At 38.5% G+C, this 13696-nt stretch overlaps 1 protein-coding gene across 2 annotated transcripts in view; it reads left to right on the top strand.

Moving 5' to 3' along the window:
* nlrc7 (NLR family CARD domain containing 7) overlaps positions 1–13374 on the top strand; it is a 28761-nt gene extending 15387 nt beyond the window's left edge. Inside the window, exons 12-18 of one of the 2 annotated variants that reach the window (XM_021469561.3) lie at positions 3076–3249; positions 4802–4975; positions 5352–5525; positions 7058–7231; positions 8463–8636; positions 11355–11516; positions 12928–13374. In XM_021469561.3, coding sequence (XP_021325236.1) covers positions 3076–3249; positions 4802–4975; positions 5352–5525; positions 7058–7231; positions 8463–8636; positions 11355–11516; positions 12928–12991 — 1096 coding nt within the window. In that variant the 3' untranslated portion in view covers positions 12992–13374. Of the gene's footprint in view, positions 1–3075; positions 3250–4801; positions 4976–5351; positions 5526–7057; positions 7232–8462; positions 9529–11354; positions 11517–12927 lie in introns of those variants that run through there. The other variant, XR_012397745.1, reaches the window with a different exon arrangement.
* Positions 13375–13696: the final 322 nt, after the last annotated feature.

Raw genomic sequence — 13696 nt, 5'->3', positions numbered from 1 at the left:
TGGTTCCTCATTTTATTGATTACACACACATTCACACAGACACAGCTGAAGCTCATCATTCATTCATTACCCGGACTATAAAGAGAGCACTCTCACACACATCAGTGCTGAGTCTTGTAAACAGTTTGTGAACATTACCACGCGTTTGTTTGTCTTGCTTTGCTGTGTTTTTGACCCTCGAATTGTTTGTAGGTTTATGTTGTCTGCTGCCTGCCTGTACTGACCTATCGCTAGTGGTGGGCAAAGTGAGGCTTCATAAACACTGAAACAGTCAAAGCGAATGTGTTGAAGCTTCGAAACGTTTTGAAACCTGTCTCTACAGTGACACCTAGTGGTTATTCTTTATGTATTGCACTAGAACAGCCTCAGCAAAGAAACAGTTAAGCAAATTAAGATATTAACCTCTTGTCGAGTTGAAGCTTCAAGTGATTTAGTGGAGCGGTGAGAGCTCCTGACTAGCATACTGAGATGATGGGTTCGAACCCAGGGTGATGCAGCTATAGATGTTGGGTTTTAAATGCTCTGTTCTTGTAACATGTTTTGTTTTAACATTGGTCTGACATCAGAATGAACACATTTGTGAATAACTATGTCTTGTTTTGGTCATAAAACAGGGTTGTTGCTAGATCAGATGCGATTGCGGCCGGAAGTTAACGAGAATTATTTATATTATTCATTATATTTCCCATTTATTGTATTTTATTACCATCTACCACTCTAAACCGAATCATCACAGTACTGTAAAATATTATTTTTTGTTATACAGTGTTACAAAATATGCTATGTCGTTGGGGTATCTGCAGATGTATCCAGGGCCAGAGCAAGCTGATTCGGGTGCTGAGGGAGGGAGGTGTCGCAGACACTGCGCTTTTTATTCTGCCGCCCTATGCGCGGATATATATGAGGACGTGCAGGTGTCGCGGACCTCAATTGTGCCGCCCTATGAGGACACACGGGTGCTGATGGAGGTGTCGCTGACGCCGCCCTCTCTATTCTGTCGTCTATGCGCAAATATATAAAGGACGTGGGTGGTGAGGGAGGTGTCGCAAACATAACTAAGGACGCGGGTGGTAAGGGAGGTGTCGCGGACGCCGCCCTTTCTATACTGCCACCCTAGGCAGCCGCCTAGGTTGCCTCTATGGACACGCCGGCCCTGGATGTATCCTATCTAAACTACACCATAAAACAGTAACATTAATAAAATGCATTTTTTACTCATTATTTGTACTAGAGATGCACGATTCTGGCTAAAATAAGAATCGCAATTTTTTTTTTGCTTAAAATAAAGGTCACGATTTTTCTCACGATTCTGTGGATGTAAAATAAAGGTATGGTAAAAACAAACATATGGCACAACATCGAAAATAATAGTGTGTGTAGGTCTGCTGGTCTCTATATATAATTCTATTCTACTTATAATAATTATGATGTTGAATTATTATGTTTGAGATATATGCTTGCAATCTGTCATATTAGACAATTTTATTCAATGGTAATTTGCCATTATCAGATTATATTCAACATTATATAGGCTAGAGTCGGTATACTGACATTGTAAACATTTATTTTCACGCACAACTGTGAGTTCACTATGAAAGAAAAACATATCAAATGCTTGTCATAATCATAACTCTAAAATGTGAAAAGATCATTTAAATGACGTGCACACTTTCGGTTTCATTTTGACTGCTAAGTGCTTGTTCATACTTCGCGCGCAGCTCCCAAACGATCACTCTGTGACACAAACTGAATATTATTTACATCTGTATTACCTGTTACTCGCAACATTTGCAGGTTCTGTTCACTAAAGTAGACGCGCGTGCGCCTATCATTAAGGAGAGCGATAACAGCTCACGGTCAGCAGCTCATGTGACATGTCACATGATTTCCCGGCCGCGAATACAGCATTATATGAATACAAAAATTGCATTTTGAGGTGAATTATACCTTATAAATACAGTATGTGTCTCATTCAACATCATTTGAAGGTGTCAGTGTCACTGAGCAACGTGTGTGAAACAATGAAAAGACTCATGCAGCCGCTTTTTCTTCTCTCCTGAACTTGAAAAAATGATTGGCAGAATCATATAAATGCTTGATTAAGATCGTCTAGGGCAGGTGTGTCAAACTCAATTCCTGGAGGGCCGAAGCCCTGCACAGTTTAGTTCCAACCCTGCTCCAACACACTTACCTGTAGGTTTCAAACAAGCCTGAAGGACTCAATTAGTGAGTGAGTGATCAGGTGTGTTTAATTAGGGTTGGAACTAAACTGTGCAGAGCTGCGGCCCTTTTGGAACTGAGTTTGACACCTGTGGTCTAGGGGGTCGAATTGAGATTGCGATCTTTTAACGATTAATTGTGCAGCTCTAATTTGTACAGGTCGGGACTCAAACCCAAAAGCCATTTGCAGTACAGTTACTCTGTGCACACACATGGTCCACAAGGCTACTTGAGTCAGAGTTGTATTTTAAACCTGACAATCAAATGCAGATTTGCCAGGTCTCGAAACGCTTCTGAAATTATCGATGCATTGAATCGCTTTAGTCACATGACGTGTGTTTCGAATCATCGTAGTCACATGATCTTGTTCTTCAGGACATGCTTTTGTGCAGTGTTTCGAAACACTTGCACTTCAGGATTTCGACACTGTGTCGAAACGTCAGTTTCACGTCAGCCATCCCTACCTATCACCTGTGTATTCGACTATGACAATCAGATCTCTTTGCTCCTGATTGTGACTGTTGCATGCCTGACCATTCTTAATAAAACTGCATTAGAATGCCTCGTTAGCATCCTGTTCACATTACAATTAAATTACTTACAGTTATCATGTAAGCATGTTTTTACTATACCATTTACAGTTTTCTACTTTCATGAGCATGAACATTTCCTGTAATGTATGTTAATTGATTTTCAATTTCAGCCTTTGTATTGTTACAGGGTCTGTAGTATATTTAAATGGACAGTGTATGTTACCTGCACCTGTATGTCACTGTTATCAGTGTTTATTTATTAGGAAAACTTGCAAATAAGTGGATCTGCACGGATCTGATAATTGTCTTTTTCTGTCTTCAGTCTGGGTGGATGCAGTTTTACAGATGATCAGTGGGAGAGCCTAACTTCAGCTCTGAAATTAAACCCATCACACCTGAGAGAACTGATCCTGATGTGGAATGGACCGGGAGAGTCTGGAGTGAAAATCCTCAGTGATTTCCTAATCGAGCCACAATTAAAGCTGGAGAAACTATGGTTAGTATCATTATACTGCACAGCAGATACTGAGAGATTAAAGTTTTATTTTAAAAAGACATGATTAGAGTCACAAAATGCATCAACTTTCTTGCTATAAAATTATTTCAAATGCTGGAATCTGAAACTTCCACACTATGAAATGATGATAAGTGAAGTTTAATTTTAAACTAATTTCGAGAGGAGCATGTGCTCATGATTGACCCAGCTGCTCCACGTTAGCTAATTATGATCCTCCAATTAAAGGATCCCAAATCACTATATATATCCGCATTTCCTTTCTACAACTATCTTCGTCTGGAAGAAACCCCCCTCCTCCCCTTCTTCCTCCTTTATCCAGAATGGGCGGCACGGTGGCCCAGTGACTAGCACTGTTGCCTCACAGCAAGAATACCAATGGTGTTGGGTCCTCGCTGAGCCATCTGGTATTTCTGTGTGGAGTTTGCATGTTCTCCCCGTGTCCGCGTGGGTTTTACCCGGGTTCCCCGGTGTCCTCCCACCATCCAAATGTGCTCTATATTATAGATAAAATAAGCCTAAACCTTTTTTATAATGTCTTGGAAGTTCGCCTTGGCCTCAGCAGCGAGGGAGTTTGAGATAGACCTGAGTTCAATCTCCACTCGCCCTGCAAAAGGGGGGGAGCCCTGGGCTCGAGGATCCCTTGAGCTAAGGTCTCTTTCCCGGGACAGCATGCCAAACAAGCTACGTATTAATCGTGAGCTAAGTGTGAACTCTTGAAAAGAGTATTGTTAGACAGGCATTATTAGATAGTGATTATTTTGACAGAGTTACATTCACACTGGTCGAGTATTAAAATGATTTTTAGGCAGATTTTGATGATTTTTCCCGAGATTTAGTGTTTGAACTGTATGCAGGAATAATAATATTTAGTATATGTTTTTCATTTTGTAAATGTGTTTCTTCCGGGTGCTCCGGTTTTCCCCACAAGTCCAAAGATATGCGGTACAGGTGAATTGGGTAAGCTAAATTGTTCGTAGTGTATGAGTGTGAATGAGTGTGTTTCCTAGTGATGGGTTGCAGCTGGAAGGGCATCCGCTGTGTTTGTTTTGTAATTACCTCATGGTTAAAGTTGTTGCACGTGCACAAGCGTTTAGAACAAACAAAACACCAAGTGTTATTGCAGAGCAACCAAAACAGCACGCAGAAATATAAATGCACGGCTACGCTCGTTGCATTTGCCGTGAGTCACATTGATCATTTGACGCAGAAGTTTAAACCGGGCTTAAAGAGTTGTGGCTGCGTAAAAATTGTGCTTTATAAGTTGGTGGTTCATTTTGCTTTGGTGACCCCAGATTAATAAAGGGAATAAGCCGAAAAGAAAATGAATGAAGTTTTGAGCTCAGCTCATCAATAATGATTGCAAAAACTACACCGTTTTATATTTTATATATAATAATTTTTTTTGTTTTTTTTTGTTGAGTGTATGTTTTTATGATTTTTCTGCTTTCTTGGATACTTTGTCCAATAATTATGCATTTAACTCTCACATGAACTTAACATGAATCTCAGTCATTGTCCTTCCTGTCTTCAGTTTGTGTTATTGCAGTATTACAGAGGAACGGTGTGAGATCCTGACTTCAGCTCTGAAATCAAACCCATCACACCTGAGAGAACTGAACCTCAGTCAGAATATACCTGGCGACTCTGGAATGAAAAACCTCAGTGATTTACTGATGAATCCACAATCCAAGCTGGAGAAACTACAGTTAGTATCATCCCTACAGTATCATAAATATCATAATGTACAGCAGATACTGTTAGAATTAAGATTATATTCAGACAACAGGAATCAAGCCACAGCATTAATAAAATTTCTTACTATAAAATTTTTCAAATGCTGAAATCTGACCAAACCATTCACTGCTAAATAGGATTTGTGAGAACATACTAGAAAACTGAGCTGTAAAGATTATTTTGACAGTGTTTCATTCATACTGAACAAATGGTGAATTTTCATTAACTTTTTCAGTACCTACTTTAGTTTAAAATGAAATAAATCCATAAGTACTCAGTGATCAAATTGTTTTAACTGACATATCAACATGTATCTCAGTCATTGTCTTTTCGCTTTCTATCTTCAGACTTTGTAAATGCAGTATTACAGAGGAACAGTGTGTGATCCTGACTTCAGCTCTGAAATCAAACCCATCACACCTGAGAGATCTGAACCTCAGTCTGAATAATCTAGGAGACTCTGGAGTGAAAACTCTAAGTGATTTACTGATGAAGCCACACTTAAAGATGGAAAAACTATGGTTAGCATCATTATTCTGTACAGCAGATACTTTGAGATTATTGATGTTTATTTATTCTCAGACAACAGGAATCAAGTGAAAGCATTAATAAACTTTCTTAAAATTATTCAAATGCTGAAATCTGACAACTATTCAATGGCTAATCAAGAGCAAACATGAGAACAGGCTTGAAAATTAGCAAACAGGATTATTCTGACAGTGGTTTGTCTCCAGTGCATCCGGAAAGTATTCAAACCACTTCACTTTATTCACTTTTTTATGTTACAGCCTTTTTCCAAAATGGATTAAGTTTATTTATTTCCTCAAGATTCTACACACAATACCACATCATGACAATGTGAAAAAAGAGTTTTTGAAATTGTTGCAAATTTAACATAATAAAAACCTGAAAAATCACATGTAGGTAGATATTCACAGGCTTTGCTCAATACTTTGTTGATGCACCTTTGGCAGCAACAGAGAATTTTGTTTCTTGTGGTCTGAGAGTCCTTCAGATGCCTTTTGGCAAATTCCAGGTGGGAAGTGGCTTCTGTCTGTCCACTCTACCATACAGGGCTGACTGGTGGATTGCTGTATAGATGGTTGTTCTTCTGTAAGCTTCTCCTCTCTCCACAAAAGAACGCTGGAGCTCAGAGAGAGTGACCATTGGGTTATTGATCACCTCCCTGACTAAGGCCCTTCTTTCCCGATCACTCAGCTTAGATGGCTGGCCAACTCTAAGAGGAGTCCTGGTGGTTCCAAACATCTTCCACTTACGGATGATGGAGGCCACTGTGCTTATTGAAACTTTCAGAGCATCAGAAAAGAAAAGGAGTCCCCAGCCTTGTGCCCCGAGACAATCCTGTCTCGGAGGTCTACAGGCAGTTCCTTTGTCTTCATGCTTGGTTTGTGCTTTGACATGCACTGTCAATCCTGGGACCTTATATAGACAGGTGCCTTTTCAAATCATGTACAATCAACTGAATTTACCACAGGTGAACTCCAATTAAGCTGCTGAAACATCTCAAGAATGATCAGTTGAAACAGAATGTACCTGAGCTCAATTTAGAGATTCATGGCAAAGACTGTGAATACTGATGTACATGTGATTTTTCAGATTTTTTATTTTTCTACATTTGCAACAATTAAATTTTTTTTTTTCACATTGTCACTATGGGGTATTGTGTGTAGAATTTTGAGGAAATAAATGAATTTAATCCATTTTGGAATAAAGCTGTAACATAAAAAATGTGGGAAAAGTGAAACGCTATGAATACTTTCCGGATGCACTGTATATACTGGACAACTGGTGAATTTCCTGTGATGGAAGGAAGTGTTTAGTCAGGTTTTCAGGATTTCTCATGAGATCTGCATGTCGTGTGATCAATTAAATACAACTATAAAAATAAAATCAAATGGGTTATAATAGTAATAATGCTTTTTCAGTAATTAATTTAAAATTAAATAAGACCATAAGTACTCAGTGAAAATTTTGTTTTAACTCGCACATTAACTTATCATGTAGTCATTGTCTTTTCTCATTCTGTCTTCAGGCTGTGTAAATGCAGTATTACAGAGGAACAGTGTGTGATCCTGGCTTCAGCTCTGAAATCAAACCCATCACACCTGAGAGAACTGAGCCTCAGTGAGAATAATCTGGGAGACTCTGGAGTGAAAAACCTCAGTGATTTACTGATGAAGCCACAGTTCAAGCTGGAGAAACTACAGTTAGTATTATTATACTGTACAGCAGATACTGAGAGATTATTAATGTTTATTTATTCTCAGGCAACAGGAATCAAGCCACAGCATTAATTACTTTCTTAAATTTATTATATGCTGAAATCTGACAACTATTCAAGAACTAATCAAGAACAAACATGAGAACAGTCTAAAAATTAGCAAAAAAACATTATTCTGACATTGTTTCATTTATACTGGACAACTAATGAATTTCCAGCGATGGACAGAAGTGTTTAGTTTGCTTTTAAGGATTTATCACCATGTAGTGTGTATCAGGATTCTGCCACTTTGGTCTTGTCAATTCTTATTTTGGTCCAGACACTAGTGCTGTCTTGTCTTGTATGTTGTGCTCGGCCCAAGTTTTCTCGGGTTAAGCACTTTTATCCTGTTCTTGTCTGTCTTTGTCTTTTGTATGAGTGCTGTATGATCCGATTTGTGTGATCCACTGTGGCAATCACTGATTAATAATGAGACTAAGCCAAAAAAAGAAGATGAATGAATATATACAGTTGAAATCAGAATTATTAGCCCCCCTTTGAATTTTCTGTTTTTTTTTTATATTGCCCAGATGATGTTTAACAGAGCAAGGAAATTTTCAGAGTATGTCTGACAATATTTTATCTTCTAGAGAAAGTCTTATTTTTTTTTTTATTTCGGCTAGAATAAAAGCAGTTTTAAATTTTTTAAGAACCATTTTAAGGTAAAAAATATTTTAGCTATATTGTTTTCGATTAGTCTACAGAACAAACCATTGTTATACAATAACTTGACTAATTACCCTAACCTGCCTAGTTAACCTAATTAACCTAGTTAATCCTTAAAATTTCACTTTAAGCTGTATAGAAGTGTCTTGAAAAATATCTAGTCAAATATTCTGTTATCATGGCAAAGATTAAATAAATCAGTTATTAGAAATGAATTATTAAAACTATTATTTTTAGAAATGTGCTGAAAAAAATCTTATTTACCTTAAACAGAAATTAAGAACAAAAAAAGGGCAATAATAATTCAAACTTCAACTGAATATACATGTAATTTCACTCATTTATAACTTAAGAACAACTCCAGACTTGGATTATAACTCAAATACTGCTCTTTTGGTTTGTTCATTCATGTTGTATTTTTATGATTTGATTTGTTCAACAATCATGTGTTTTACTCACACGTGACCTTCACACAAATTCCACTCATTGTCTTTTCTCTTTCTGTCTTCAGTCTGTCTCATTGCAGTATCACAGAGGAACAGTGCGAGATCCTGACTTCAGCTCTGAAATCAAACCCATCACACCTGAGAGAACTGGACATAAGTAAGAATCAAATTAGAAACACTGGAGTGAATCTCTTATGTGACGTACTGAACAATTCAGACTGCAAACTGGAGACACTGAGGTAAGAAACATTCACCTACTGCTTTAACCTTAACAAGGCTATGGGGGTATTTTATGGCTTATTCTTAAATGGGATCATGAACACCTTCAGAGTTGTGAGTCTTTGTCTTGAGACGCCTGCTATGAGGATGGTTTTGTGGATGGGATCACAGGTGTAAGAGACAGTCAGCTCGGCCATGGATTCAGGAAACGTTGGCTGTTTTTTTTTTATGAACTCCACTCCATTCAAGACACCCATTCCATATTTAGTTACTGTAAGAATTGAAATATTGCAAATATTCTGATATCTTTGACAATTCAAATCATGAGCTGAAAACAGAGACTGGTAACTTCACAACTCAGCAAGGGGAATGCGGGAAAAACCAGTTCCTGCTGCATTTGCATCTGAGTCTGCTTCATCCCCCCAACTCACACATATGGTCATTTCAATGTTTGAATGTTCTAGAATTAACCAAACTGACTTTAACTATCATGTTTGATATCATTTGAAATGTCTCAGTGCGATTGGTACAATGGTCTCATTCTCTTAGAAATAGACATAATCAGAACAATAAATATATAACTTCAGGCATCTTTTGATCCACTGTGAGGGGTGTGACACTAAGTGTGAATGCCTTTTGTTATACATTCACACCCCCTTCCTTGAGGGAATTCTTGGATTATTTAAGGTAAGGCCTAAGAAGGACTCAGGGCGATTCTGCCTAACCAGATCAGCCCATAACATGGGGTCTGCCCCATGTTATGTATATTTCAAAGTCAGGAATGCATCTTTTTCATCTTGGAGTTATCTTTGATAATTTGATGTTTTGTATTGATCGTTTATAAATTGACTGATTGAATTGGCATAATACATTTACCTGACTAATAAATTGTTATGTTTTGAATGATTCAAACAGAGTTCGTGTTATTATCACTGATAAATGTTGTTGTCCATAGCACTACAAGCCACTGTACAGGTTAGTAACGGACTAAAACATGTTAGACGGAGCAGCGTGGCACGCTATTCAATGTTGTTAGAGATCCGACTAACAAATTGGCATTTATTCATGTATACTTGGACTGTAAAAGGCCAACTATTTAGAACAACAAAATATTGTTGAAACTACTTTAAATGTGGATATTTAGGCCTTCATCTACAATAGTATAATCCTGCGCGATTATTATTAAAATACTTTGTCTTGATTAAGTAAATAACAGATCCATGGGGACCACATAAAAATCTCCTAAATTGAGTAAGTAGTGTTCTGCCTTTTTAGGAGAGTGGTTAATCGCCTCTGTTTAATGACCAAGACTGACAAGCTTGTAGTAAGAGATTGTATACCCGGCCGGTGCAAGACTCGAGATGCTATCGGAATCTGAGTAAATGAAAATAAGGTATAATAACAAATCAAAAGAATATTCAATCATAATCTAAAATAATGTGAAAGGAAACAAAATAATCTTATCAATGTTTTATAATGGGAGTCAGATAAAACGAGGATGAACATATTAATATTCTAAACCATCTCATACTAAAATTGGAGTCAGATATGAGTTAAGTTTAATATAAATCAACATTGTGCACTGGAAAGACCGAACATGCAGTGAACCTTCATCCACCATTGGATACCGTCATTGGACCAACTGGCTGGACCCTACAGTTACATAATTTTGTTCATTAAGTGCAAATATTTCTAAATGTGGGTCTAATTTCCAGCAAAAGAATAAATCAACCAAAACGACAAAGTGTGATCATCCACCATGCCCAATATCCAAACACACATCCTACTTCTGATTCCTATGCACTTATATGGTGGACAATTCTAAACATTCATTCTTTTTTTTTTCGGCTTAGTCCCTTTATTAATCTGGGATCGTTACAGCTGAATAAACCGCTAACTTATCCAGCATAAGTTTTACGCAGCAGATGCCCTTTTAGCTGCAACCCATCACTGGGAAACATCCATACACTCTAATTCACACACATGCACTACAGACAACTTAGCTTACCCAATTCACCTATACCGCATGTCTTCGTACTGTGGGGGAAACAGGAGCACCCGGAGGAAACCCACGCAATCACGGGGAGTTCATGCAAACTCCACACTGAAATGCCAACTGACCCAGCTGAGGCTCCTACTAGCGACCTTCTTGCTGTGAGGCGATCATGCTACTCTCTGCGCCACCCTGACGCCGGCTTTAACAACATGCTACACATAATTAATATTTGTTAATATGTTACAAAAAAAACCCCACAATGTTATTTTAGAATATCCCAGTTATAAAATCGGTTTGAGATGAATAACGTTCAGTTTCTGACATCCCTGCTGAAAAATCCAACTTTAATCAGCCTTAGCTGGTTGGCTTGAGATTTTGGCCACTTCCAGCCTGGTCTTAGCTGGTCAGGCTGGAAAAACCAGCTTACGTGGAGGCAGGACAGGAGCAAGCTGAACTGGCGCCCTAGTCTAACGTAATCATGCCGCCCTCAAACCAAGAGATGATTGCGCGTATGACAGCGAGGACCGGGGAGGGGAGTGTCGCAGGAGTGATGCCCCCTATTATTAAAGCTGATTTATACTTCTGCACCAAGCAGCTGCCTGGGTTGCCTCTATGGACGCGCTGGCCCTGTGTGAAGGCATAAACTCTGCAGGGCTGAGAGTCCAGAAATTAGTTTGACACTCCTGCATTAAACCTCTGATAACCATGATTTCTTCCTCTCTGTCTGTTTGCCTTTTTTTAGACTAAACGACTGTGGCATCACAGATGTTTCTTCTTTAACTCAGTGTTTGACGAACACAAAAGCTCTGCAGTTTCTAAAAGTGCTTTATCTGAGGGAAAATCACATTGGAGACTCAAAGCAGGAGCTCAGTGATGTGGTACGAGACTCAAACTGTGAACTGAGGTCAGTAAACAACACAGACTGTGTTGAAAATTATTATGTTTTATTTAAACAAAGGGTTTGTCTGAGCACAAAGTGTGCAGTGTGTCTGCGGTAGTTGAAGAGAAAGAGCAGAAAAGCTGCAAGTCAGAGCTTTATCCAGCAAAAGCATTAGGGCGGACTCACATTAGGTACAGTTGCCTTGAACTAGAGATCTGCGCTGGACTAAATTTTGAATCCTGCTCCCGCCAGGTTTTAGTCCGAACCCAACCACTCCCGCTTATATTCAGCATTTGTTGTCCTGCTGCCCGATCCACCTCTTTTTCTACCCGCCGTGCCCGTTCGGGTAGAACACACACATAGACAGCAACAAACAAGCTAAACACAGCATCTCGCTCTCTCATTCACACACATACATACGCGTGCTTGCTCGCTCGGGAGTCAGGAGCGAAATTGTAAGACCATTCACTCCTGTCCAAAATTACACCAGTTACCGGCTGCTCCCGTGCATTATTCGGACATTTATCCGCGCCGCAATAAATCTGGTCGGGTCCCGCAGCTCCCGCACACAGCCGCAGGAATGCAGACCTCTACCTTGAACCATACCAGTGCAATTGTCCTCGATTTGCGCATTTTAATAATCTATGACAGTTTGCGTTCATTGAAAGTTAAGAATGATTAATAAATCCATATAAACAGTACCCTAAACGTGACGTCACGTCTTCAGTTTCGGGCTCAGGCGTGCTTTACACTCACACTACAAGCGTACCGCGCTCTGGCACACCTCTTCCAACTGGGCCAGGGCTGGCCAACTGAACCGCAATTGAGCCCAATTCAGAGCAATCACACTATTAAACTTATTGGGAAACAGGCCTGCGCACGGTTCGGATAGCATAGTGTGAGTGCGCCCTTAATGGCTTCAGCAGTGAATCATTACAGTCTGAAATAGTTGTAGAAAACACACAGCAGCACATGTCTCTCGCTCTTCTGGACTCTTTTTACTTTCACTAAAAACTGCACACTTAATCTGATATTCTTCAAATTAAGTACTTTTTTGTTTGAAGGAAAAAGTTCAATAGGGCTGAGTGAGAGTATACTGTTTCTCAACACCCAGTAGTAGTTCATGTCACACAGTTTGCGTATACCTCTAAGCACATTCATTTATTTAAATTAATTTGCTCTTTGTGCTCAGCCAAGCCTTCACTCATTAGTTTGTGTTTCTCAGTAGGAGTCACAGCATGGAATTGTTTAAAATATTTTCTAGGAAAATATATGTGGAAACGAATGTAGAATCAGTAGTTAATATCACAGATCACAGGGATTTATTAAATGTTAGTCTCAAAAGTTAGTTTTTCAAAATATATGGTGCTGTAAATATTAAGAATTTTGTTTCGAGGAAAAATGATGTTTTTTCTCCTCTGCTTCCTCCTCACAGTGTTGATGAATTTTCACTGCCAGACTTTGGTCAAATCAAAGACATTAAATGCTGTATATCATAGTTTTTGTGAAGAAGAGATGCATCAGGTGAGGATCCACAGAAGAGTGTCATTATGCATACAGATGTTCAGCTTTACCTTAAGCATGCAATACCTAGTGTGACCTGCATGCCAAATTTGACTATAATGCCAGATTTGCCTCACACACAGTACACCGACCATCACAAAGAGTTTGTGAAGTGTGCTTCAGGCTTAATAGTGTACTACTTACCAAGAATTTCAAATGTATTCATACCACTAAATTACCAACGATAAGCAACTTTACTGTCAGCATATCAAGGCACCTAGAGTTGATCTGAAACCATTGCATTTGACTCTAGGAGTCAAACAACAAAGAATCAAGTCAAGAATCTTTGTGTGATTCTGGAGTTGTTATGTTTTCTGAGAAAATGGTGAATTCATTACTTAATGTAACAACTGTATATATATATATATATATATATATATATATATATATATATATATATATATATATATATATATATATATATTTTTTTTTTTTTTTTTTTTTTTTTTTGCTGTTCTTCAAAAATGTAATCTTTATTCCTCCGATTTCCCATTTAACAAGCGTTGTTTATGTAGCCTACTGACCATATTACCTGCTCTCAGTGCATTATAATTTACCGTAAATACCTTTTTTAATCCAGACACTGCCGACATTATTGCAAGAGAATCACTTCAGCACCAGTAGGGGGCGATATTTTACCT

Source organism: Danio rerio, chromosome 22 (assembly GCF_049306965.1).
Source record: "Danio rerio strain Tuebingen ecotype United States chromosome 22, GRCz12tu, whole genome shotgun sequence".
NCBI classification, from domain to species: Eukaryota; Metazoa; Chordata; class Actinopteri; order Cypriniformes; family Danionidae; genus Danio; species Danio rerio.
The sequence above is the reverse complement of the archived record's forward strand: the minus strand, read 5'-3'. Positions and strand labels throughout refer to the sequence as shown.